Raw genomic sequence first — 23,998 nt, forward strand, 5'->3', positions numbered from 1 at the left:
GCATGCTATATCTCAGCCATGTTAAATCTTTACTACAACCTTGTGAGAAAGATATTATATTTATTTTCTATATGAGAAATTGAAGGTCAGAGAATTTTAATTTCTTGCTGATGACTTTGGGCTCATTTATTTGCCATTCAACACCTCTGCTTTTAATTTATTATTTTGTATTACACTTTAAGTTCTGGGATACATGTGCAAAACGTGCAGGTTTGTTACATAGGTATACACGTGCCATGGTGGTTTGCTGCACCTATCAACCCATCATCTACATTAGGTATTTCTCCTAATGCTATCCCTCCCCTAGCCCCCCACCCCTCGACAGGCCCTGCTGTGTGATGTTCCCCTCCCTGTGTCCAACAGCACAGCTCTCCCATTTTATTGCTTGAACAAGTTATTTCAGCAAGTATTTGAGGACATTGTCCTATGTGGACATGATGTGGGATAGGCAAAACACCTGCTTATAAGCAATAGTGGAACATATTCTATTTAAAAGTGAGATTCCTTCAAAAATACATCAGTGATATTCCAGATGTCACCTGCAAAAAGTTGCCTTAACTTCTTGAAGATGATAAGAAGTTGTAATGAAGGAAGTTAGAGGTCCCTACCAGGTCCTAGAGAACATCAAGTCGCAATCAGCGAAGAGGAGCTGATTTACTACAAACCACACTTGAATCATTTCTGCCCTACCTGCCCCTACCCAACTCACTATTGGTATTAAATGTCCACCACCCACATATTGTTTTGCTCCACTCCATGGCTTAAAAAGAAAGAGACTGAGCATCTCAGGAAATGTGCCCGTTGATAAGAATAAGGTCTGGGAGAGGATCTGCAGTCCAGTTGACCAGCACCCCTGCAGGCAATTGAGCCCTTGGAGAGCTCTATATGGCTGCAGCCATCCCATTACTTTAAGGGTGTGTTCACTCCACTTGTTAGCTTTCTGCTTTAATTTCAGATTCTAATGAATTCTTCCACTTGGGTGGACCCTAGAACTGAGACTCTGGCTGCTTCCCAGCACAGCCCCCTTACCTCACCCACACACACACATACATACACACCTGTGCACACACAATGAAGGGGGTAATCCAAAGAATCTAATTGCCATTCATAAAACCTAGAGTGTTAATTCTAAACTCATTTTCAATCCTACTTTCTCCCACCCAATCAACCCTTCATATGGCTGCTCCAGGAAAATTACATTTTGCTTATTGCATTTTAGTTAAACTTGACTATTACATTTTGATTAAACACATAGTTCTATTCGGGTTTACTGAGATTATCACCTTGGAATGGCCTCCAGATGAAGACCTACTGGCTAACCTCCTCAGGCTTAAGTGTCCTCCTTGTCTCTATGGCACCCTGTGTAAGACTCTTGTACAGTAATTAATAAAACATTAAAAATGTGTGCTCAGCTGTGTAGTTTGAAAGAGTGTGGCAGCAGAACAAAAGGGATGGGGAAGATGTATGTACACTAAAGAGGCAGCTGCAGTAATTTGTGACTATGTGAAGAAATAGGTGAAGACAGCAGAAAAACAGAAGTGTCTCTTCGGGTTTCTGATTATGGATGATCAGAAAAAAAATAATATGTTTGATATAAAGAGTAGATGAGGAAAAGGAAAAGCAGAGACTATTTCTGATTCTAATTTAGTATCTGGTTTATCCGGTCTTATTGTATGAATAATTAAAAAATAAAAGTTTTTAACAGACATTTTTTAATGTTGCAGATGCCAAACAAAATTAAAGAGAGCAAGTTATCTGAAGTTCTTGGATAAAGTATTCTGAAACAGCATGCTGAAGGATTTGCATATAACCAGTAGCCAAGTGAAAGATTGTTATCTATCTATCATAAACTTCTGGGCTTCTTTTTGTATAGTAAATGTTGATAAATTTAAAAGATAATAGATTATGTGATAGCCTGAGAACATATTTCTATGAGCCCAGGGGAAATTTCAGCGATAGATTATAATCAAGTAAAGTCAAGTAAATCAAATAAAATTATTATCTTATTCCTCAGTACTAAGAATTTAATTTTTCGGCCGGGCGCGGTGGCTCAAGCCTGTAATCCCAGCACTTTGGGAGGCCGAGACGGGCGGATCACGAGGTCAGGAGATCGAGACCATCCTGGCTAACATGGTGAAACCCCGTCTCTACTAATAATACAAAAAACTAGCCGGGCGACGTGGCGGGCGCCTGTAGTCCCAGCTACTTGGGAGGCTGAGGCAGGAGAATGGCGTGAACCCGGGAGGCGGAGCTTGCAGTGAGCTGAGATCGGGCCACTGCACTCCAGCCTGGGCGGCAGAGCGAGACTCCGTCTCAAAAAAAAAAAAAAAAAAAAAAAAAAAAAAAAAAAAAAAAAAAAAGAATTTAATTTTTCACTGTAACACAACTCAGAGTATGCACATTTGAAAAAACAGCTCCTTTTAATTCTTTAGGGCTGCAACATAATAAATTAAATACATTATTATGATTGAATAAAAATAAATATAAATAGTTATCTTTTATTTGAGTTCATTCAGCACCTCAAGTAATTTGTGACATGGGGAATTTATACTGGTAGGATCCAAATTCCCAGCCAATAGGATTTTGAACATATGTTTGTTAGTTTTAAGCAAAATTAAATTGAATAATATTGTTTTATAAATGATGAAATCTAAATGCCCAAGAAGATTTAGCTACACAGTGTCATCAATTAAAATAGTTTTCTAAAGACCAGTTGTTTGTTTTGTTGTACTTGCAATTCTGATGTTCCAAATGCTAAAACACTTTTTGAAAAAGAGATTTCCCTCTTATGTTTTATAAATCTTTTGAGTTCACTTATAAATTACTAAAGGTTACTTCTTTACAACTTTGTTGAGGGAAAACCTTCTGGGTTTTTCTTCGCGGCTGGATATGTCCAGGGGCATATTTTAAAAATGTAACAGTTGCCAACGGAGAGCAACTGGAAGCCTCAAATGTTTCCTGCCATGGATTTTTAAATCTCATAAGATTTAATGCTACAGAGCACACTGGAGAATTAAAGCTCTCTGCAGGGGCAATTATTTCAGCTCTTCTCAATGCCTGGGGTATCAAATATGGTCAATAATTCAATAGCATTCATCTTTGGCTGCTGAATCCCTAGATACAGCCAAAAAAAAAAATGGATTCAATTGATGTGGAATTTCCAAAAGTAGTACAATTTGTACCATCATGATTAGCTGTACCATTTCTCTTTCTTCTCTCTCTCTCTTTCTCTCTCTCTCTCTGCCTCTTTCATCCATTTTGAGATCAGCATCTATATATCTTATGCCTGTTTTCTAGAATATACTTCAATATGGCAGGCACTTGGTAAATGTTTGTTTAATTAAATTGAATATAACTCAAAGAACACATTGTAAAATTTTAAACTTGCTTTTCCATTTTATCATTTTACCAAAGTCTCTTTTTACACATCCAATGATAAATACACAAGCCCTAAATGTATCTTTCCCAAAGCATTGAAATAAATCAGCTATAGGATTTCAGTCTTCTGTCATAAGGCAGATGTATTTAATCTCTACTATTTAAGCCCAATGGGTGGGGTGGAGGTAGGTATTGGAATGGAGGACAGGAAAACATTATAATGTTCTGTGTTGTGGAAGAATCACCCATGAAACCTTCAATTCAGGATAAATTCTTATTCTTGCCAAAAGCAAAAGATTTCATTAAAATGCAACAATACATAATGTTAGAAAACATTTTGTATCAGCCTTATTTCAGAAAGATTGTGCTCAATACATTACCATGGCATAGTCCTCAAATATTGCATTATACAAATCACACATAATCTCAAAAAAGTTTTTAAATATGATCCTTTGTAGAGAAGTTTAGGAAGAGAGTTTCAAAAAATGAACACACTTAAAATTTCTTATTCAGTAGCCGGGCGTGGTGGCGCGTGTCTGTAATCCCAGCTAGTCTACTCGGGAGGCTGAGGCAGGAGAATTGCTGGAACCCAGGAGGCAGAGGCTGCAGTGAGCCAAGATTGCATCACTGCACTCCAGCCTGGGCGACAGAGCAAGACTCTGTCTCAAAAAATAAATAAATAAATAAATATTCAGAAGAAAAACAGCTACATACAAAAAGCATAGTACATCTTTAGGAAGGTATAAGCACATTTATTATAATACAATAAAAAGCAAAACCCACCAACTTCAATTGGCCACTCCTTGCTCTCACGTGTCGCTACTTTCCGATGGCCATGACGTGCTGTCAGTCCTACACACTCATGTGGAACAAGTTTGTTGTTGCCTGTTCTTTATTAGCATTGTCACCGTGTCCGTTTTTCTGTAGCTCTTATTACTTTTTACAGGAGTTCATTCACCAGCTTAATATCTAGTCTCTGTGGACTCAACTTAGACTCCATTTCCTGTTTTTTTATCATTCCCATCCTTCACCCTCCTGAGAGTTTTAAGTTTATAAAAAGCAAATCTAATCAGTGTCACACATATGTGCATACATAACACTTATAATAATAAAATGACCCGTCAAGATTCTAGAGAAGAACCTTAGTCCTTAGCTTTACCTACAGGACTGCTCACGACCTGGCCACTTCTGATCATTTTTGTCCTTCTGCACTGCTGTGGTGCATTCAAAGGCTCCACGCTTTTGTGGACCTCCCTATGATGGGCTTGTGTTTCCACCTTCTGTCCTCATCTGGCTGTCCTATTCATCCTTCAGTAAACACCTTTCACTGACTCCCACTGCTCACACCTCATGTTCTGCCTGTGACCACTCCAGACATTGTGTATGCCTCTCACTCATTGCACTTATCACACTGTGCTGTTTTTCTACAGGACCAGGAAGTGGCAAAGCTGAGCTTTAAGCCTGAGTGAGCTATAAGAGTACAGCCTCTGAGCACATTGCCTGTAATAACACTGGCCCCCTCCATAAGCACCTTAAACAATACAATACACTTTGTTTTCAGGAAAAAGCAAAACCTTCAGCATAAAATGTGATCACAAAAGCATTGCGTGTCTGAGAGTCGAAACTTCTGCTCTCAACTGCGAGCAAGAATTTACTGATTCAGACCATAATAACATTTCAAGACAACTGATGCTGAAGACATGTGTAATGACAGGTACCACACTGTGGAGGCTTACTAAATATTTGTTGAGTGAATAAATGAATGAAATGAGCAGAGTAAGGTGAAACCCCGAGAAGTTGTAGAAATGACTATGGTTTGGAACACTTTAATAGACCGAATGAACAACAGCCCAACCCAGAGAAAAGTAAGTGTATGAAACCAAAACCACCCAGGGAATGTAAAAAAATATTTTACTAAGAAATTTTTTAACATATTTAGTCTCTTTCTTTCTTAGATATAATTCACTGAATCATCAGTATCAATGGAAAAATAACCAGAATCCCAAAGCGTGATATTACAGAGTACATTTGGCATGAAACATAATCAGCCAGTGCAATTCTTGGGGATAAATTTTTAAACTATCACTTCATAGGTAGGTGAAAACTATGAAAACCCATCTGATATCAACTCTAGTGATATTACTGGTTATTTATAGATTTTTAAGAAAAATGAGAGGAAACACACAGGTTACCAAACAAGTCAGAATTGTATTAGATCAGGAATCCATATTGAAGTGTAGTATGGATCACAGTCTGCCTTTTATTAGAGTTACTTTTTATCTTCTCCATTTGCTTGTGAGTCCCTGAATAACAGGGATTGTGACACATTTATCATCATACCCCACCACCCTGACTAGAAGAAGAAACTCACATGTAGCTGTTTCAGAAGTTGAATGAGTGGATGGTTTCTTACTCACTCTCTAAAATCTCTGATAATTTATTTTCTGTATATCACATTGGGAGCCCACTCAGAAATAAGAAGTGCCCCTGAAATGGCAACTAGATAGACAGAAAGGGACTTCTGTGTTCGCATCTCTTGCTCTGAGAAGAAAGGATGGCTTAGGAAATGACTGTAGAACATTAAGAGAAAGGCTAAATACAATTCTCAGTTCAAACCACACTACTAAAAATGCTACATTCAGTCGTGGGTATCAATTATATCCTTTATTTAAAAAAAAAAAACAGTTTGTTTTTAGATGCAATGATTTGCAACTCTAAGATCAGCCATTTGTTTATACTATTTCAACGGATATTTTGCCTGGCATATGAAAAGTGATTAAATTCTTTTATTTTCAACAATATCCCAGTCAGTTCCAAGCAAAGAGCTATACAACTATGAAGAGATGCTTTGTCAAGTGATCCCTTAAGTGCAGTCACTCAAATCCACCTAAAAATTGATTATATAAATTAAGAAGAAACTCATTTCAGAACAAATTAATTAATTTCCTCTGAAATTACTTTCCCTTAATATTTTGTTACTTGTGTAAAACATACAGACAGGTAGATAGGAAGAAAACTAGAAAACAGCTCATAAATATTGTTATGTTGAAATATTATTCAAATTGCGATCACATTGCTTTGTTTGATAGAGTAAATGCTTAAAGATGTTTGTGAGTAGTGAAAAAGCAGATCACGAGGTCATCAAGACCATTCTGGCCAATATGGTGAAACCCCATCTCTACCAAACATACAAAAATTAGCTGGGCATGGTGGCACACGCCTGTAGTCCCAGTTACTCGGGAGGCTGAGGCAGAAGAATCGCTCAAATCCGGGCGGTGGAGGTTGCAGTGAGCTGAGATTGCACCACTGCACTTCAGCCTGGCAACAGAGTGAGGCTCCAAAAAAAAGAAAAGAAAAGAAAAAAAGAAATATTAAGAGCTTCAGGCATAACTATAAAGAGAGCTGGGCTACACAGGTGTATAGGGGTTAATAGTCAAAGAAAGAGTGAGGTAAAATGTGGCCTGAAAGTCTCTGATATTTTTCTTTTTTGAAAGTGGCTGGAATGAATAAGCAGTACTACTCAAAAGCATATTTGATATTACACAGAATCATATTCGCTCTCCAGGAGACTGGCTTAAGTAGTACTGGTTCTGGTTTAGCAAGGGAAACAGACCTCTCATTCAAAATTCTAAATCTGAAGTGTTTTCTTTTTCATTTTGATGTTCATTAAATATAGGTTGCTGTCCCTGCTAAGAAGAAAGTAGAAGTATTGAGAAATACTAGTCTGTTTCCTTAAGATGTCTTTTTTTCTCAAAAAGACAGAAAAAGATATTTTTGATAAGGAAGACAGAAAACTCTATGATGCCAGAAGGAAATCAAAATCAGTACCGAAAGAGGAATGATATAGCAGTTAGGAGGTCCTACCCATAAATAGTAAATCATGCTTCTGGAGAAGACCCTAGGCTGATGGTTACAACCAAAAACCTGCATTTGCAGCAGCCCATCAGAAGCCACAGGCACCGAGCTCCAGAGAGCAACACATGTAGGGAAGATTGATAATGCCGCTGAGGGCTGGAGAGACAGCTGTGCCTATAACTGACAAGACCAATTGATGAGCGAAGGGGTTTCCTGGAGGGTGACAGATGCACTTCTGAGATCCGTCATATGTGACAGTCTGTATCCACCACCGCAGGTTCATGTTTGAACAAATGATAGTGCTCAAAGAGAAACAGAATTATCTTTAAGTGCCATAAATTCTTGAGCAGGAAGGGGAGGGGTGCAAGGAGACAGCGATAACCTTAAGTTTCTCCTTCCAAAAGAAATGTGGACTTTTCAAGACAAAGTGGGATGATATTGAACAGTTCATGACACTGACATTTGCAAACGGCTTAAGATACTGTTATATGAGAGAAATACAAGAATCTTAAGGGAGCCATAGACTACTACAAGCAGATGCTGATAGACTGCGAGAATTCAAAACATAAGTCAATGGACAACCAGTGAGTTCAAAATAGAGGAATGTTTAAATAAAAGTATATCCACTTGATGGGCTACTATGAAACCTTTGAAAAGATAAATCCAAAGGCTACTTAGCCACAAGAGAAATGCACTGGAGAGGATGGGAAAACATGCGTATGAGAAAACATTGGGCATGAACAGATGCTGTGCTAAGATTGACTGAAATAATGTATGGCAAGCATCTGTCCCAGTTCCCAATACGTGGAGGGCATTCTACAAATTTAAAATTAGATGATAAATTTTAAACTGACTTTTAAAAACTTACTAGAAAGATTATTGTTTGTTTGTTTTATTTATGTTTTATTTGTTTGTTTTTGACTAAGCGTAGAATGTGTCACAGGAAGAAGAAGGAGGAGCTGTGTGCGCTGAGATTTACTGATTAGGAAGTGGGAAAGTGCCAGGTAAAACAAACTGCACAATCAGCTTTTGAGGAGGGGATATGAGAAACACACAGAGCGAATCACAGCACAACTGGAGCTGGGTAACATACAGAGAAGAAAGTACTTTGGAAGGGGATAAAATAATACTTCTGATAACGGATATGGAAATGTTGGGATATCAGAAACTCTTGGGTACTAGAGGCACCTAGACAGCACCAGGTGCAGATAAAAGCAAAGAGAAAAAGAAGGGATAGACAGTGGTATCCCCGTGGCCACCAGGCAGTGGTGGCTGATGGATGAGTATGCCATGCCATTGATCTCAGCAATGCATTGAACCAGGATTCAACCTCAGGATGACTCCACTCAGCTGTTAAGTTTTAATCTGCAAAAGCAATGTATCTACTGCTGAACTTTCAAAACTTGTTCCCCAACACTGAAAAAAAGCATGTAGTTTAGACAGTTGCAACAGTGAGAGCACCTGTTATGGACTGAATTATGTTCCCCCCTCCACAATTAATACATCAAAGCCCTAATCCCCAATGTGACTTTGTTTAGAGAGAGGACCACAACTGGAGGCAATTATGTTTAAATGAGGTTGTAAGGGTGAGGCCCTAATCCAATAAGACTGGCATCCTTATAAGAAGAGGAAGAGACACCAGAGATATCTCTCTCTGTCTCTTTCTTTCTCTCTCTCTCTCTCCTCTCTCTCTCTCCCCGCTCCATGTGTAAAAAGGAAAGTCCACATAAGACACAGCAAGGAGGTGGTCATCTGCAAGTCAGGAGGACAGGCCACACCAAAAACCAACCTAGATGGCACTTTGATGGACTTTCGGCCTCCAGAACTGTGACAAAATAAATGTACATTGTTTAAGCCACTCATTCTGTGGTGTTTGGTTATGGCAGCCATAGAAGACTACTATGGCACCAAAGGGAATATGTCTCTGAACATGGGGAAGGAGTGGGGCTTTTATGGAGGAAAGGAACAAAACTGGTAGAATGCCTTGGTCAAGCAGTGCTGCAATCTTGCAGAAAGGAGTTGGATTTTATTTGTCATTTAGGCTGTTTCAACCACTTACCCTGTTCTTGAAATTGTTGAGTCAAAGAAGAAATTTAGAGGAAGTGAATAGGTCTTTGGGTACCAAGAAGCAAGCAGGACAGTGTACACTCAGAGGAGAAAACGTTAGTTGTCTACATGAGCAACTGCCTGCCACTTCACTCTGATTAATCAAAAGGGGCTTGCTGTTAAGATGAAAGTGACAGATCCTTAGAAAAAAGAGGAAGGAATGAGCATATGTGGGTTCTTAGAATTTACTATCATGCCAGAGACAGAACCTTGAGAATGAGCATGTGTGGGTTTGATACTCAGGGGAGGAGATTTCACAGATGCAGGGAGAAGATGGGCACATTCTATTTCAAAGAACAATGGATTTTGGAGTCATTGGGTCTAAGTCTCAGCTTTATTCTTCCTTACTCAGCAGCTTTGGAAGCACCTTCTAAATTTGTTTCCTAGAAGGTAAAATAATTATAATAACACTTGTCTCACAGTCCTGTGTGAGAATAAAATAAGAAAGGGCACACTTCACCACCTTGGAGTCCACAGAGCCCACTGAAAAGGAATATCTGTCATTATTAATAATAACATATGTCAACATGCATGAAAAGTTATGAACTATAAACTTCTGGCAATAAAAATCACAAATGTGTACCATGAGGAGGATGAAACGTGAGTGGAATCTAAAAACAAGTGATGGGTTTTACCAGAAAATAATAAAAGGAACATATGTGCAATTAAGAGAGGAAAACAAGGACAGACACGGCGGTTCATGCCTGTAATCCCAGCACTTTGGGAGGCCGAGGTGGGCGGATCACTTGAATCCAGGAGTTCAAGACCAGCCTGGCCAACACGGCGAAACCCCGTCTCTACTAAATGTACAAAAATTAGCCAGGCGTGGTGGCAGGTGTAATCACTACATGGGAGACTAAGGCAAGGAGAATTGCTTGAATCCAGGAAAAGGAAGTTGCAGTGAGCCGAGATTGTGCCACTGCACTCCAGCCTGGGAGGCAGAGCAAGACTGTCTCAAAAAACAAAAAAAGAAAAAAAAAAAGAAAAAGAAAGGCAAAAAATAAAAGTTTGGAACTCATTAATGCTGGTAAAAAAAATTGCTAAAGGCAATGAAAAGAAACATTTTGCATATGTTTGTAGGCAAAAGAAGGGCAAGGAGGCTGTGGTCGCACTCCTTTGTAAAAGTTAATAATGAAAAGAAAAAATGGAGAATGAATTTTATTTTTCTTCTACCCTATGTGAATGAGAAAAGTCTTTAAACAGAAATGGAAAATAAAAAACCAACACAAAAGACTTGAAGTCCAAACTGGATGGAGTTGAAAATTTCTTCTCATAATGTGGAGAGTAATTTTCAGTACCACTTTCAAATTGCAAGAGATGATCAGGCACGTGCTACAGACATAGGCAGACGCGAGGATGGACTGGCAGTGGCTGATGCTGTTCCAATTTTGTTTTACACTCATGATGTATTTTTTGTTTGCCTGTCCATTGAGAGTCCTTAATTCAAAATAATTTGATATAGTGGTCTATCAAATTACATTTGCTACAAATTTTTTTTAAAGGTGAGAGGGAAAGGAAAAGAGAGATAGTGAGAAATAATAAGAATAGGTTGACCAGGAGAATATGCACCATAATGGATTATGACAGACTAGAATAAGTACTCAACCTAATGAAATGAAATGGAATAGAGTTAAATATAAAATCAAACTTTTAAAATGATAGCAAAAATGAATGGGATCCTAAATAAAAAGGACTTGTTAAATCACCAATATAAGACAATTTTCCAATTTGTCTAGCCTGATTCTGTTCATCTTCTCTGTTTTTGGTGTTTCAACTGAAAAAAAAAATACAAATTATCATCCATCAATGTATTGTTTTCCCATTTACTGAATATGCTCTTTATTCCAGGCACTGTGCTAGATGTTGCAGATACTGAAGTGATTAACATAATACTTCTGTCTTTCAAAAATTTCAGTGTTGCAAAGGAAACTTTTAAAATATCCATTTTGATAGTCTATGATCAGGGCAGGAATAAGCAAACATTTGAAGTGCTATGAAATTTCTGCTAGAGAATGATTAAAGTTGAGGTGGTGAGACTCCATGGACAAAGGAGATGAGGCTTGTTTTGGGTAGACATTTGCCAAGAGGCTTTAAAGTGAAGTATTTAAGAATAATTTACACAAAGGGAACAACAGATGCACAGGCCAAGAAATTAAGAGTAGAGGACATTGGGGACACCAGGATTGAAGAAGAAATAGCAGTGTGTTAGTTTGCTCTCACGCTGCTATGAAGACATACCTGAGACTGAGTAATTTACAAAGAAAAGAGGTTTAATTGACTCACTATTTGGCATGGCTGGGGAGGCCTCAGGAAACTTATAATCATGGCAGAAGGCAAAACAGGCACATCTTACATGGCGGTGGGCAAGAGAAGAATGAGAGCCACGTAAAGGGGAAAGCCTCTTATAAAACCATCATATCTCATGAGAACTCATTCACTATCACAAGAACAGTATGGGGGCAACCACCTCCATGGTTCAATTATCTTCACCTGGTCCTGTCCTTGACATGTGGGGGCTATACAATTCAAGGTGAGATTTGGGTGGGGGACACAGAGCCAAGTTATATCAAGCAGTAAAGACAGACAAAACTGGAAATATCAGCAAACACAGAGTAGGAAGACATTTGTTTGCCATGTTCATAAGCCTCAAATTAATGTTGGATGTGCCTAACAATGAAATATAGCTGCAAGGCAAAACTTGCTTTTTCTTAAAATCTGTACCTTTGGTGAAATATAACAGTACATTATGTCAAGCTTACCTAAAACTACAATAATATGTGTAGCAGTTAAAATATTGCATGATATAAAATGGAGTGAATCAGGGTCACAGGGAGCAGTGAAGAAGGAAGAGGGAACAGCTGCCTCACCAGCCGTCTCAGCCAAATCAACCCTGGCCATTGCTAACGTGACAGATGTCGCAGCCAGATCATCCTCATATTCAGGAAAATGAAAGAGGAAAATGATCACAGGAGGCTCGATTTTGCTAACTCAGAAAAACAGAGAACTTCCTGGCATCTTCTCTAGAGAATGTTTCAGTGATTAATGGTACTACCTACATACTTTCATGCTAATCTGGTTCATGTTGCAATTATACATAAATATAAAGAAACCATTCCATAGGCAAGCACATAGCAAGGCTTCCAAGAAACCAATGTGGTCATTTACAAAGAGAACAGGTTAAAAAAATGAATCAGGCTGTTTTGTGTGTTAAGCATAGCAAATTATGGTGATCACAATTTTATTTTTAGTAGCTAAAATACTATATTAGCCTTCTTTTCCCATTCCTCTAGTATGTACTTGACCACGAAATGTTTTGTTTTATCATGTTTCATTTTGTGATGAAGGATGCTAGGAGTTTAAGAAACTAAATGTTATCTACAGTGTTTGCTCTTTGCTTTCTTAAATGTACCCTAGTTCTTTCCCCAAATTATTTCTATTTTTTGTATATTTGTTTTAGAAAAGGTTACACATCTTTTGATACTTAAGAGGTAGTGTTACAAAGCTGTATGTGAGCATGAAGTTTTTTTAACAGGATTGTGACACAGTTGTCACGCTAAAGTACAACAGTTCAAATAAGCACAGAAATCATACACACTATGAAACAAAAGAGCCTAATTGAGCAGCTTTATAACCTTGCATAGAATTCTCTCATCACCAATTTAGACAGAACTGCTTTTATTTTAGCAATGTTCTTTTAATTAAGTTCTAAACATCTAAAACATGGCAAATGTAAATATGTATTATAAATCCTTAATTATGAGGACCACTAAGCATTCTTGCAGCTTTCTGCCTTGGAGATAAATTCTTTTTGTTTAAAATCAGCCAAAATTGAGAGATAAAAGTGAATGACGTCAAAAAATGTTAAACTTAGTTTACCATGCCCTTCTCTTGCCACCCGTATCACTTTAATGTATTGTCTTCGGGAGTTAAATTATGCTTCAATTTATCTAGTGGTTTTTAAGCCAAAATCTCTCCCAACATATTCTACTCCATTGCTAGGTTCAGAAAGACTAGCACTCAGGGTGGGAGGAGAAGTTGAGTTAACTACTGGGGATCCTGAGGTCTTTACACCATGTACTAGAAAATAAAGATCTTTGAGATCACAAAAGCGTAATATCACTTCTCTGTTTGGGTGAAGTTAAACTAGAGCTAAGAAGACCCCTTGCTAATTTTTAATCCCACATACTGGTTTAAAAGCATACTAGAGACTACTCTAGTATGGATAGCAAATAAGAAACAATCTTATTCTACATCCCATCACTATTTAATTCAAAATGTGCCACCTAGGGGCAATGTTTTCTATTTCCCCTACCAAAATGGTCTGTTTTCCAATTCCCACCCACAGTTATCTTCACACACACACACACACACACACACACTGATAATTCTATCTCAGCAACTCATTTCCCTTAAAGACCACTTTCAATCTAGTTCCTTTTTTTTATTGTTCTTGGTCAGTCAGTCATCTGCTGACTAGCAGATTTTGAAATACAAATACACAGTATCCTTGAAAACTGAAGATGAGTCTTAAAGATAAAAATATATATGCACTCTTTTAGAGCAAAGCTATTAGCCTAGAAATTTGACTTTCTCAGATTTTCCAAGAAATCCCTCTATTGGGCCTGGTATAGCAAAGGCAATTGCTTTATATTGATGGGAAAATGTGGGGGTCTCTGTGGCGGGCCAAGGGAATCAAATGTCTGTTCAAGGTCATCCAAGCAACTATCAACTCTAAGGCTTACGACCAATTGCTAGGAGAGTTTATCCGTGTCCTTATTCAAATGACATTGAAAAAAATACTTCCATAGGTCATAACTGCAGAGTAAATCAATTAATGAAATTACAGGTTATAATTTTTCTAAAAAGTATACAATAAACATAATTTAGGAAGGCAGGTGCCTTTATATATTTACATGGTGCTTTTAAAGTAATATCAACCTATGACCCCATTTATAAGTATCATAATTGCCAGTGGGAACAAAATGGTTACAGAAACAAATATGTCTTTTATGATTTAGAAGCCCATAATATCTTATTCTAGAGCACTGCCAAGTAATGAGAGGTACTTAATAAAAAAAGTAATTAGAGCTATAGGCCAACTGATAATATCACACCATTTTTTTTCCTTTGTGATTTAAAAACCTTGGAGATAAATTTCACCATTGCTCTATTAAATACTTATGGCATTAAAAATTTTTATAGTTACTAATTTTGAACTACTTAAAATGTCAAATGTTTTCAGGCTTCACTCACTTTTCCAATTATTACATTGGAATGACTCATTAACTGTAACACAAACAGGCTCATTTTTACCTCCTGTTATGCTATTTTCCCAATTTTATTACTAGAGTACCACTTTTCCATGAACCATAATGAAAATTCATTGGAAGGGGGGGAAAAAACCCAAGCATATCCACTTCCTCTTCCAAATACCAGTGTTCCATGGGCAAACTGAAGCAATAATGATAACTTGTAATGCGTTTGGCATGTACATTCTTTATCACTACCGTTCTGTAGTTTTTCGTAACCACAGAACTATGGAACTATAGTTAGTAACTATGAACTAACTATGAAGACCCTAACAAAAAACATTTTGGAAAAAACTTTGTGCTCCAAAAGTCAATTAAGAAACAAAATTATCTTTGCTTGTGCAATTATATATCAGATTGGTCTTTACCAACACAGAGCCATCAGCCCCCTGAAGTAATCTGCACTTTGGAGAGCCTAAAAATCATAGACTAAAAATGAGGAAAGCCAGTTTCAAAAGTCAAATAAATGTATACATACACATACAGGCATGCATATCTAATTGAAATACACAGACAGTCACAGCTTAACAGCTCATGGAAGAAATTTAAATGTTAAAGTCTTAGATATCAAAATTTTCCCCAAAAATATCAGAAGACAATTGAACAGTCAATGACATTTTTGTCACTTAGAGATACAATTTGTTGTAACTTAAAATTATGGGTAAACTATTATTAAGATTTTAAACCCTGGTTTTAAAACCCCAAATCCTTCCAATTCCAATGTCAATCTTCAGGGTAAATTATTTCATGTTGGTGTTTTCGGTTAATCACAGGGTCTCCAAAACTCTGTAATTTTTGTCTGCATGAGGTTTGGGGCGTTTCTTTCTCTTCCTGAGATTTTTCTTTTTAAAGAGATCAAAATCAAACTGACATTAGCATTTGATGCTACAACTCAAGACCTGTTCTTGAAAACCTGTTATAGAGTATTCCTAAATATTCCTAAATGAAATACCCATGAAAACAATCATCCACACATTTTATAAGAATTTGCATGCCACCACCACCCACAACATAGGAATATCGTGCAACAATATAGGAAACATCTCCTATTTAAGCATATACACTGTGATGGGTCAACCCTTCCCTATCATACTGGTTAATTTTTAAAGATATAATTTCAATGATTATAGACAAATACTAAAGTTGAGGTCAAAATTACTGAATCAATAAAAATGAAAATTAAGCTATATATAATCATTGAAACACTAGAGCATGGAAGACAATCAGGTCAAAGTCTGCATGATTTAATATTTCACCAGAAATATTCAACTAACAATCTGAATGTGCATGTAACAATGTTGGATACGTTTTTCTTACTCTTCCTACTGCTTTCAGGAGCTAGATCATTCTGTAAACTTTCGATCAGTGAAAACAAAATGAAAATATTTCTAAAAGGATAGTGAAGGACTTCTTTTCTTTGCTTAACTTTTATTTTTTAAGTTCAGGGTACAAGTGCAGGTTTGTTACATAAATAAACTTGTGTCATGGGGGTTTGTTGTATAGATAATTTCAATACTCAGGTATTAAGCCTAGTACCCATTAGTTATTGTTTCTGATTCTCTCTCTCCTCCCACTCTCCATCCTCCAAAAGGCCCGAGTGTGTGTTGTCCCCCTCTATGTGTCCATGCATTCTCATCATTTAGCTCCCACTTATCTGTTCCCTTGCTAGTTTGCTAAGGATAATGGTCTCCAGCACCATCCATGGCACTACAAAGAATGTGATCTCATTCTATTTTATGACTACATAGTATTCCATGGTGTGTATGTACCAAATTTTCTTTATCCAGTCTATCACTGATGGGCATTTAGGTTGATTCCATGTCTTTGCTATTGTAAAGAGTGCTGCAATGAACACACATGTGCATGTGTCTTTATAACAGAATGGTTTCTTAAACAACCTAGAACTAATTGGCAATCTACAGGTCATACGATTCATTAGTGAACAATATTAAGGCCTCAATATTGATTAATCTGAAGTAGAAGAGATTTAAATTTTAAACATAGTATTAAATCAAGAAAAATTGGTATTTGTAGAGCACAGCTGATATTCTATTTTTAAAATCTCAAAGCCATGTAATGCCAGTGCCATTATCCCTAATCGTTGTCTACTTACAGTGGATGATCACGAATCTCATCACAATTCCTTTGACACTCAGAGAAAGTCATATTTCAGGTAAGATCTTTGAGACTATCCTAGTTTTTGGAGGGGGGCTTTTTTTTGTTTGTTTTTCTTTTTGGAAATTGGCCTTTTGACGAGACTTAGAAATCCTCATTTAAAGCTGAACCACTAAAAACAATATAATGAAAAAATAAATTATTTTAACAAGTGAACATTTGTTTTGAAATGTAAAACTGCTACATAGCAATAGCAATGTCAATGAAAATGGGTTTTTAAATGATATTGCATCATATTTTTAACTTAATTTTTCAAAAGACTGTAGGAAAAAGTACAGTGTAAATAAAATGAGGCCAAAGATCAGTTCCTGGAATTCTAAAGTAAATACAATTTCAAATACTCAAGTCATTTACACAGAAATTTATCATACTGACATGGGTAAGTGAAAATCACTTACTTAAATATCATGAGCTCTTAGTGGGCAGTGCTTAAATGAAAATCTATTTTTCAGTTTATTCTAGAAAGTTGGTCAATTTCAGAATTTTTAGAAAGCTGCTGCTTTAAAACTCACAGGAGCAAAAATACTCTTCTATCAAAAACATTTTCCTCATATGATCTTTGATTCCAAATGTAAGTTTCTGATTAAGATAGAGTGGAATATTTCATGCTCATGAAAATGTAAAATAACAGCAGAATTTTTGTTCAAAATATCTAAGTTGCAATTACTTGTACAGTTAATTGAACTTATATTACTTATACACGTCACTGAACTTATATTACTTATATATTTCATTGAATAGCTTATCCTAACACGATTACTTGAGATTAAAACTGTGGGAATTTTACAAACAATTTATACCCACTGAAATATCAAGATTTTTTAACAATAAAGGCTTTAAGAAAAAACATATAAGGAAGACATTAACTTGAAGATATCCTCTGTTATAGTTCCTGGCAATAATAGCATTGCATGCAGTACCACAACTTTACAAGTATATATTTGTGTGCTAAATAATTAAGACTAAATTTTATCATAGAAGTGTAATTTATACACTGTTCATGTCTTATCATTTTATTGTATATTATTTAAATCAAGGTCAATTAACTTTTTATATAAAGTGCCATAAAGAATCTTATGTAAGTAGTTACATAGTAAGAGAGTAAACAATCTTAATAAAATTTAATTGATAAAATTCAAAATATAATACTAATATTTGAGTAGAAATTTTTGTCATGTAGGTTTACTAATGAGTGGAAGAATAAAATTAGAATTTCATATAATTATTTTTTACCATGAAGAATTCTTCTTTTAATATTTTTCAGCTAAAAATGGAAGAACCGTTCTTAGCCCATGGATCATACAAAAACAGTCAGCAGGTCAGATTCGGTCCATGGGCCATGGTTTACCAACCTGAGTTGGATATTGTATTATCTTACAGTAGAAGTTACACAATTCTATCAATCTATTTTAACAAAAATCAACTTAATCTTGATATACTCATTAGCTCCAATACAGAAATTGCTTATATATGATATAAATGCCAAAATTAATTTTAGAAGAAAATAATCTTTATTGCCTAGAGTAAGCACCAGGTATTATGTGAAAGTTATGTTTGATCCTCATGTTGGCCATGAGTTAACATTATCTCCAGAGCTGGAGGCTGCCTTTATCAGAGATTGTTGAGATGCATGTAATAAGAAGTGGAGAAAATGGACGGAATAGATGAAAATAAATCACCACTGCTGTTAGAAAAGTGAGTCAAAGTACGTGCTGACCTTTATAAGGGCTAGCCATTTATGCATTGCCTCATAGAATTATATTTTATCAGTACTTTACTATTGCATTCTAGTTATTTTCTGCTATAGGAATAAATATGGGCGGGGGGGAGGAATAGAAAGTAGCTTCTAGAAAGAATTACAAGGTTGAGTTTTAACAATGTGAGGATCTGTCCAGTTGTCTCCCAGGGCCCACAAGAGTGATCATCTACTCAGGTAATTTGCCTTCACCTATCCTTCAGTGCTTCTTTTAGGGTAGATATCAGATATGGCCTTTATTTCCATCAGAGAAAAGAAAGAACACAGTGAGATGTTAACTTCTAATTAAGTCATTGGTGAGCATTAATTATTCTCAAGAGTAGGGCTCAGTATACCAGTGGCTAGAGAGCCCCCGTCATATGACCTGCAAGAGTAAAAGTAAAAGCAAACTCTTATCAGCCTTACTACTGCACCCATTCCTTCTTTTGGGGTAAGTTGACCCCGTCTTCAACCATGTCTTAATGTTGAAAAACTGGATTTATAAGAGCAATTAAAAAATAGAGAAATGTCTCTGTTCTTAATGCATGTCTCTTAGCAGCAAGCAAAGAAACCAAGAACAGCCAGTGCAGTTTCTCAAAGAGCACGCCCTTCTACAAGGATCCATCTCTCAACTTTGATGAAGGGGACACTTCAATATAACTTTAAAAACTCATCTTGATGAGAACAAAGAGAAAAAAATGATGGCTAGTCCACCGCTTTTGAAATGTCAGACAGGATACTAGTAGGCAGAGAATGTGGTTCATCGAACATATTTCATCTGTAGACAGATAAGTACTTAACAGGGCCACCGAAAATATGCAAGCACATCAGTCTAGTAGTTTACAGATATTTACATACACATATACCTATATACAAATGAGCACATATACATATATGTGAACATATGTTTGTCTTTGAACAGAATCCTTCTAATGTAAAGTTTCCCTGCTGTTTAATTGGATCAATTAACATTCAAATTAAGGTGCACCTAATCCCTGAGCTGTACTGGTTTTGCAGAGTTCTGTCCCATGAAAGCTTTCAAACTGGCAACCTTGGGCTGACTCTGTAGATGGCAGATTTGGTCCTGGCTCATCAGCTGTAAATAAAGGGGAAAAAGGTCTTTCTAGTCACTTGAGACAGACCTTTAATTTTATTTATTTATATTCAATTCTTTCTGATTTTACTATTGGTATTCAAGACTGATTCACTTTTTCTTAATATAAAGTCTTGTCCAGAAGAATTATTGCAGTAATTATAATACTTTAGAAATGCATATGCTGGTTGATAGTTGCTTGTCCTTACACTAAATTCCAATCTTGCTGGGAAACATATAGGTACTTGTTCTTCCAAAAAGGATGAAACATAGGAGGTACTTTCCACCAGGGCTTGGTACAAGTAGACCTTACTTCTTCCAAAAAGAAAATACTTCTTAAATATGGAAAAATGAAATAGAAATTGAGAAATGAAATATTTCTTTTACACATACTGCCGCAAATCATATTGTCAAAATATTCACAATAAATTACTAAATGCAACTTTAATTATACAAGGTCATTTCATTTTATATTTGACACTTGAAGAACAGTCAACTCCACATGTATGGTAACAAAGAACTCCAACTTTAAATGTTTTTTATAATGAAAAATCGTGTAGGTTTTGCAAGTTCATCAGATGTTTAAAAAAGCATTAGATTACTTCCTGAACAAACCAAGGCTGAAAGAATATAGAACCAGCACTGAAATTTTAAGTATCAGTGAGGGATCCAACCAGAGCCAAGCAGACATAAATATTATACTCTCCTCAGATCTTTTTCAGCACCTTTTCTTTTCTAAGAAGATACATTGCAAAAGAAAGCTATTTAATGTTGATGTACATCCTACACTTTCTACTGAGCTTCAAGAAAACAAACAAACATAAACAACAGCCCGATTAATTAGATTAATATATTTTAAACCCAACTACAGACAGTCTATTGGAAAGACTGAACTGAGTACAGGTCAGATTTAAGCTCTGCTTTTCTTGAGGGAAGGATGCTTGGGGTGATGATGTGCTTTACATTGTAAGAGTGACCTCTAGTGCTTTTCTTTTTGGTTGAACTTTAGTGGCTAGAAGATGAATTACTTATGCCTTTTCTACAGAACTTCCATTTGTGTGTGGGTGTTGTTGTTTGCTTGTACACTGCAATGTTTGTCAAATGCTACCATTATAAGATTCCAAGGTTTTGACTAGGTGAAATTATACACATTTTATTGATTTATGAGATTATCTCAACATTCAAACTAAAGTTGAATCTGATGTGCAGCACCTGGAGTAAATTTCCTTCCTTCAGAGTGATGGATACTCTGACATTAAATGAGCTCATTCTGAACTGAAACACGAAATCACAGGAGCCAGGCACTCTGAGTGGACATTTGACTTGTGCCCATGAGTTTGTAATGTTTTTCCCACATCAGAACTCTTTAGTGTAGTCAAGCGACATGCCATAGAAATGCCTGATTACTGCTTCCTTTCCCCAAATCTAAGTCTGATGATACAGCAGCAACATAAATTCCTGGACAGGCCTCATAGCCATTTCTTGAAAAGCAAATGAGCTTTTCCTTTAAAATCCAAGAAAAAATAAAAAGTTGCATTTGCCATGATTGTTTGTCATTAATCAGGAGGGGGAAATTCTACCATTGAGAGAATTTAAGCCAAAGATAACTTTTAAAACTTTTTCCATCTCTAATAAAAGAGTGGATGAAGGCAGCCTGCCAAATTATTCTGGATGATGTCTAAATTATAAATAAGGTTTCAATCTTCCCTAAATAGGTTCTATTTCATCAGAACACTCCATTACAAATTTATAGAGTTAAGCATTCAACCACAAAGGAATCCTACTTTCGAAAGATCACCTGACTGGTTTTCCTTTAAGCAAAATGTAGGAAGAGGCTCCTATTTCAGGAGAGCACTAAGTCTCATTCTCTTAGCAGCGAGGACACAGCTCTTAATCCTGAGATTCGCCTCTGCCATTGCTGGTGCTCCTGAAGTCTGCAGTACATTTCAGTTATTAGCCTGCATCATTTTAAAGATCCAGCCAGCTACTGGTCTGCCCAATTGCAAACTTCAGAAATCTAAGCCAATGCAGCATAATGTAAAGTCTGCCGGTTGTTTTCCTGTTAGACATAATTCCAATAAAATTCAGTAGTTCTTTAAAAAGGAAGAAATGAAGACATTCACAGGCTCTTCCCCAGATAAGATGATAATTTCATGTTTTACTAGAACTTGGGCATTCTCAGCGACTATTCAAAGACCGGAGGGTAAGATTTGCGAGTAGACAAAAAGAGAAATGACACTTTGCCTATTTTGACCAGACCAAGAGGAGAGACAAGTGTTAACCGGTCACGTTGGCAAGATTTTTAAGTGATGCTTCATTTACAGCACTACGCTTTGCAGCAATCCCAGCTGCAAATAATCATCATCAAAACAACAGAATCAAAGTTTTGCAGAGAGCCCCCCTGCAAGTTTTAAATCATTTGCTGTATACTTACAGGAATTCCCAGCTTCGACTCTGTTCCAATTTTGAGTAGATAACAGAAGTAGCGTCTTGAGGACAGCTCCCGTGACAGATCCCATGTTCACATTTATTGGGCTCCCCCAAAAGATCTTGAGAGGCTCTCGGAGCGCTCCAGTCCTGTTCTCAGTAGCTCTTCCAGCTCTGTCTGGGTCTTCAGCCCCTCTAGGTCTCTGTCGCTCCCCCTCCCTTCCTCCTCACCTCCCTCTGTCTTTTCTCCTTCCCTCCTCCCTCTCGTCTCCCTCCCTCTCTCTCTCCCCGTCTCTCTCTCTCTTTTCTCTCTCTCTCTTTTCTCTCTCTCTCTTTTCTCTCTCTCTCACACACACACACTGCCCTGACTCCTCACTGAAAAGCACTCAGCATCTTTCCTAACAAGCAGCCACACCGCCGAGGCCACGCCCACTCCTCGCAGCAGCGGTCCCCGAAATTGGCAGCAGCATCCTTCCTTCCAAACACACAACAGCGCTCGGAGCTCCGCTGCACCCAGAGGCGCGGCCTCCCGCTCGTGGGCCTCCTTGGGGCTCCCTCCCTTCTCCTCTATTTTCCAATAATCCTTAACCCTTTTTTCCCAGCTGGAGGTGTGGGTGGGGGAAGGGACAAGGCGGTGGAGCCTTCTGATTTTCTGGAGGTCTTGCATTTGGCAGAGCCAGACCACATACTGAGCTATTCCTGATTATCCGGGAGTGCATCCAGGTAAAATTGCATTATGTTTCAAAACAAAAGCATAAAATAAGACCGAAATAACTAAGCAGCATTGGGAAATTGTAGCTAAAACTGTCCTCAGGGAAAATACTTGCTGTTGTTTTTCTGTGTTTCTATAAAACTGTACTCTTCAGCGAGGGTGCCAGGATTTTATTATGGAAATTCCCCACATGGGAACAGACATTCCTGCTTAGCAGATATTTAAAATCATCTGGTGGTAGTCTGCAAGAAATTAACATTTCTTATTTTAATGCTTCAGGTGTACAAATTCACAAATGAAATGCTTTGGCTAGATTTATTTTGATGAATGCATCATGCTGTGAATATGCAGTACCATTCTATAATCAAAATTTTTAATAACATTTCCAAAAAGGCCCAAAGTAGGAAATGATGGACCACTGAAGAAAGGCACCCCCACCACTACCACATACACACACGCATACACATTCATGCCAACACTGAACAATGTCACGATGTAATTCAAGTGGCTTAAAGGAGAGAGGAGTAAAGTCGAATTTGGAAGACCAAGGACTAAAGAAAAATTACTCTTTGAATGGCTGGTCCATGGATACAACTATTGCTTGAACGGAATTTTAAATTGTCTAAATAATGGAGTTATTATCACATAACAAGAAGCATGTCACATGGTTCGTAGCAGATAAATAATCTATTTAAAATAAATGTCAAGATGTTTTACTGATAACGTGCTAGATTTTATAGAAATGGAAATCCTGGAGTTCTCAAGCACCTCTTGGTAATCACAAATTGGAAGAAACATAAGCCTTTAACACCACTTTCTTATGGAATAATGAAAGTGTGGGAAAATGACAGAAATACCCGTAAAAACTAAACATACTTGTTTAGTTCATGCCTGCAAACAAAGCAGAATGCATCTTTTTTCTTTTCCTGTTTTACAAAAGAAAGCAAGAACAGGAAATTTAAATGATTCAAAGAGGTCACAGAGTTAGTAAACAAATGCTGAGGACTGGACTTGGCTTTTCTGACTCCAGTTTTACTGCTCTCACCCTAGGACTTACTGCCCCTAAATCAGAGTATACCTCCTTCCTGACCCTTGTCAGTGGCAGCAAAAACCTTAGATCCTAGGAAAACACAGCAAACACTTTGGGAGGCCAAGGTGGGCAGATCACTTGAGGTCAGGAGTTCAAGACCAGCTTGACCAACATGGTG

At 37.1% G+C, this 23,998-nt stretch overlaps 1 protein-coding gene across 6 annotated transcripts in view; it reads right to left on the reverse strand.

Annotated features, from left to right (window-relative positions):
- Window positions 1–22,170, reverse strand: part of CNTNAP4 (contactin associated protein like 4) — a 294,017-nt gene extending 271,847 nt beyond the window's left edge. For all 6 annotated transcript variants that reach the window (XM_030924953.1, XM_030924955.1, XM_030924956.1 and 3 more), the window contains exon 1: window positions 22,086–22,170. In XM_030924953.1, the coding sequence (XP_030780813.1) occupies window positions 22,086–22,170 (85 nt within the window). The remainder of the gene's footprint in view (window positions 1–22,085) is intronic.
- Between the last annotated feature and the right edge of the window lie 1,828 nt (window positions 22,171–23,998).

This window comes from Rhinopithecus roxellana, chromosome 20 (genome assembly GCF_007565055.1).
Source record: "Rhinopithecus roxellana isolate Shanxi Qingling chromosome 20, ASM756505v1, whole genome shotgun sequence".
Classification (NCBI taxonomy): domain Eukaryota; kingdom Metazoa; phylum Chordata; class Mammalia; order Primates; family Cercopithecidae; genus Rhinopithecus; species Rhinopithecus roxellana.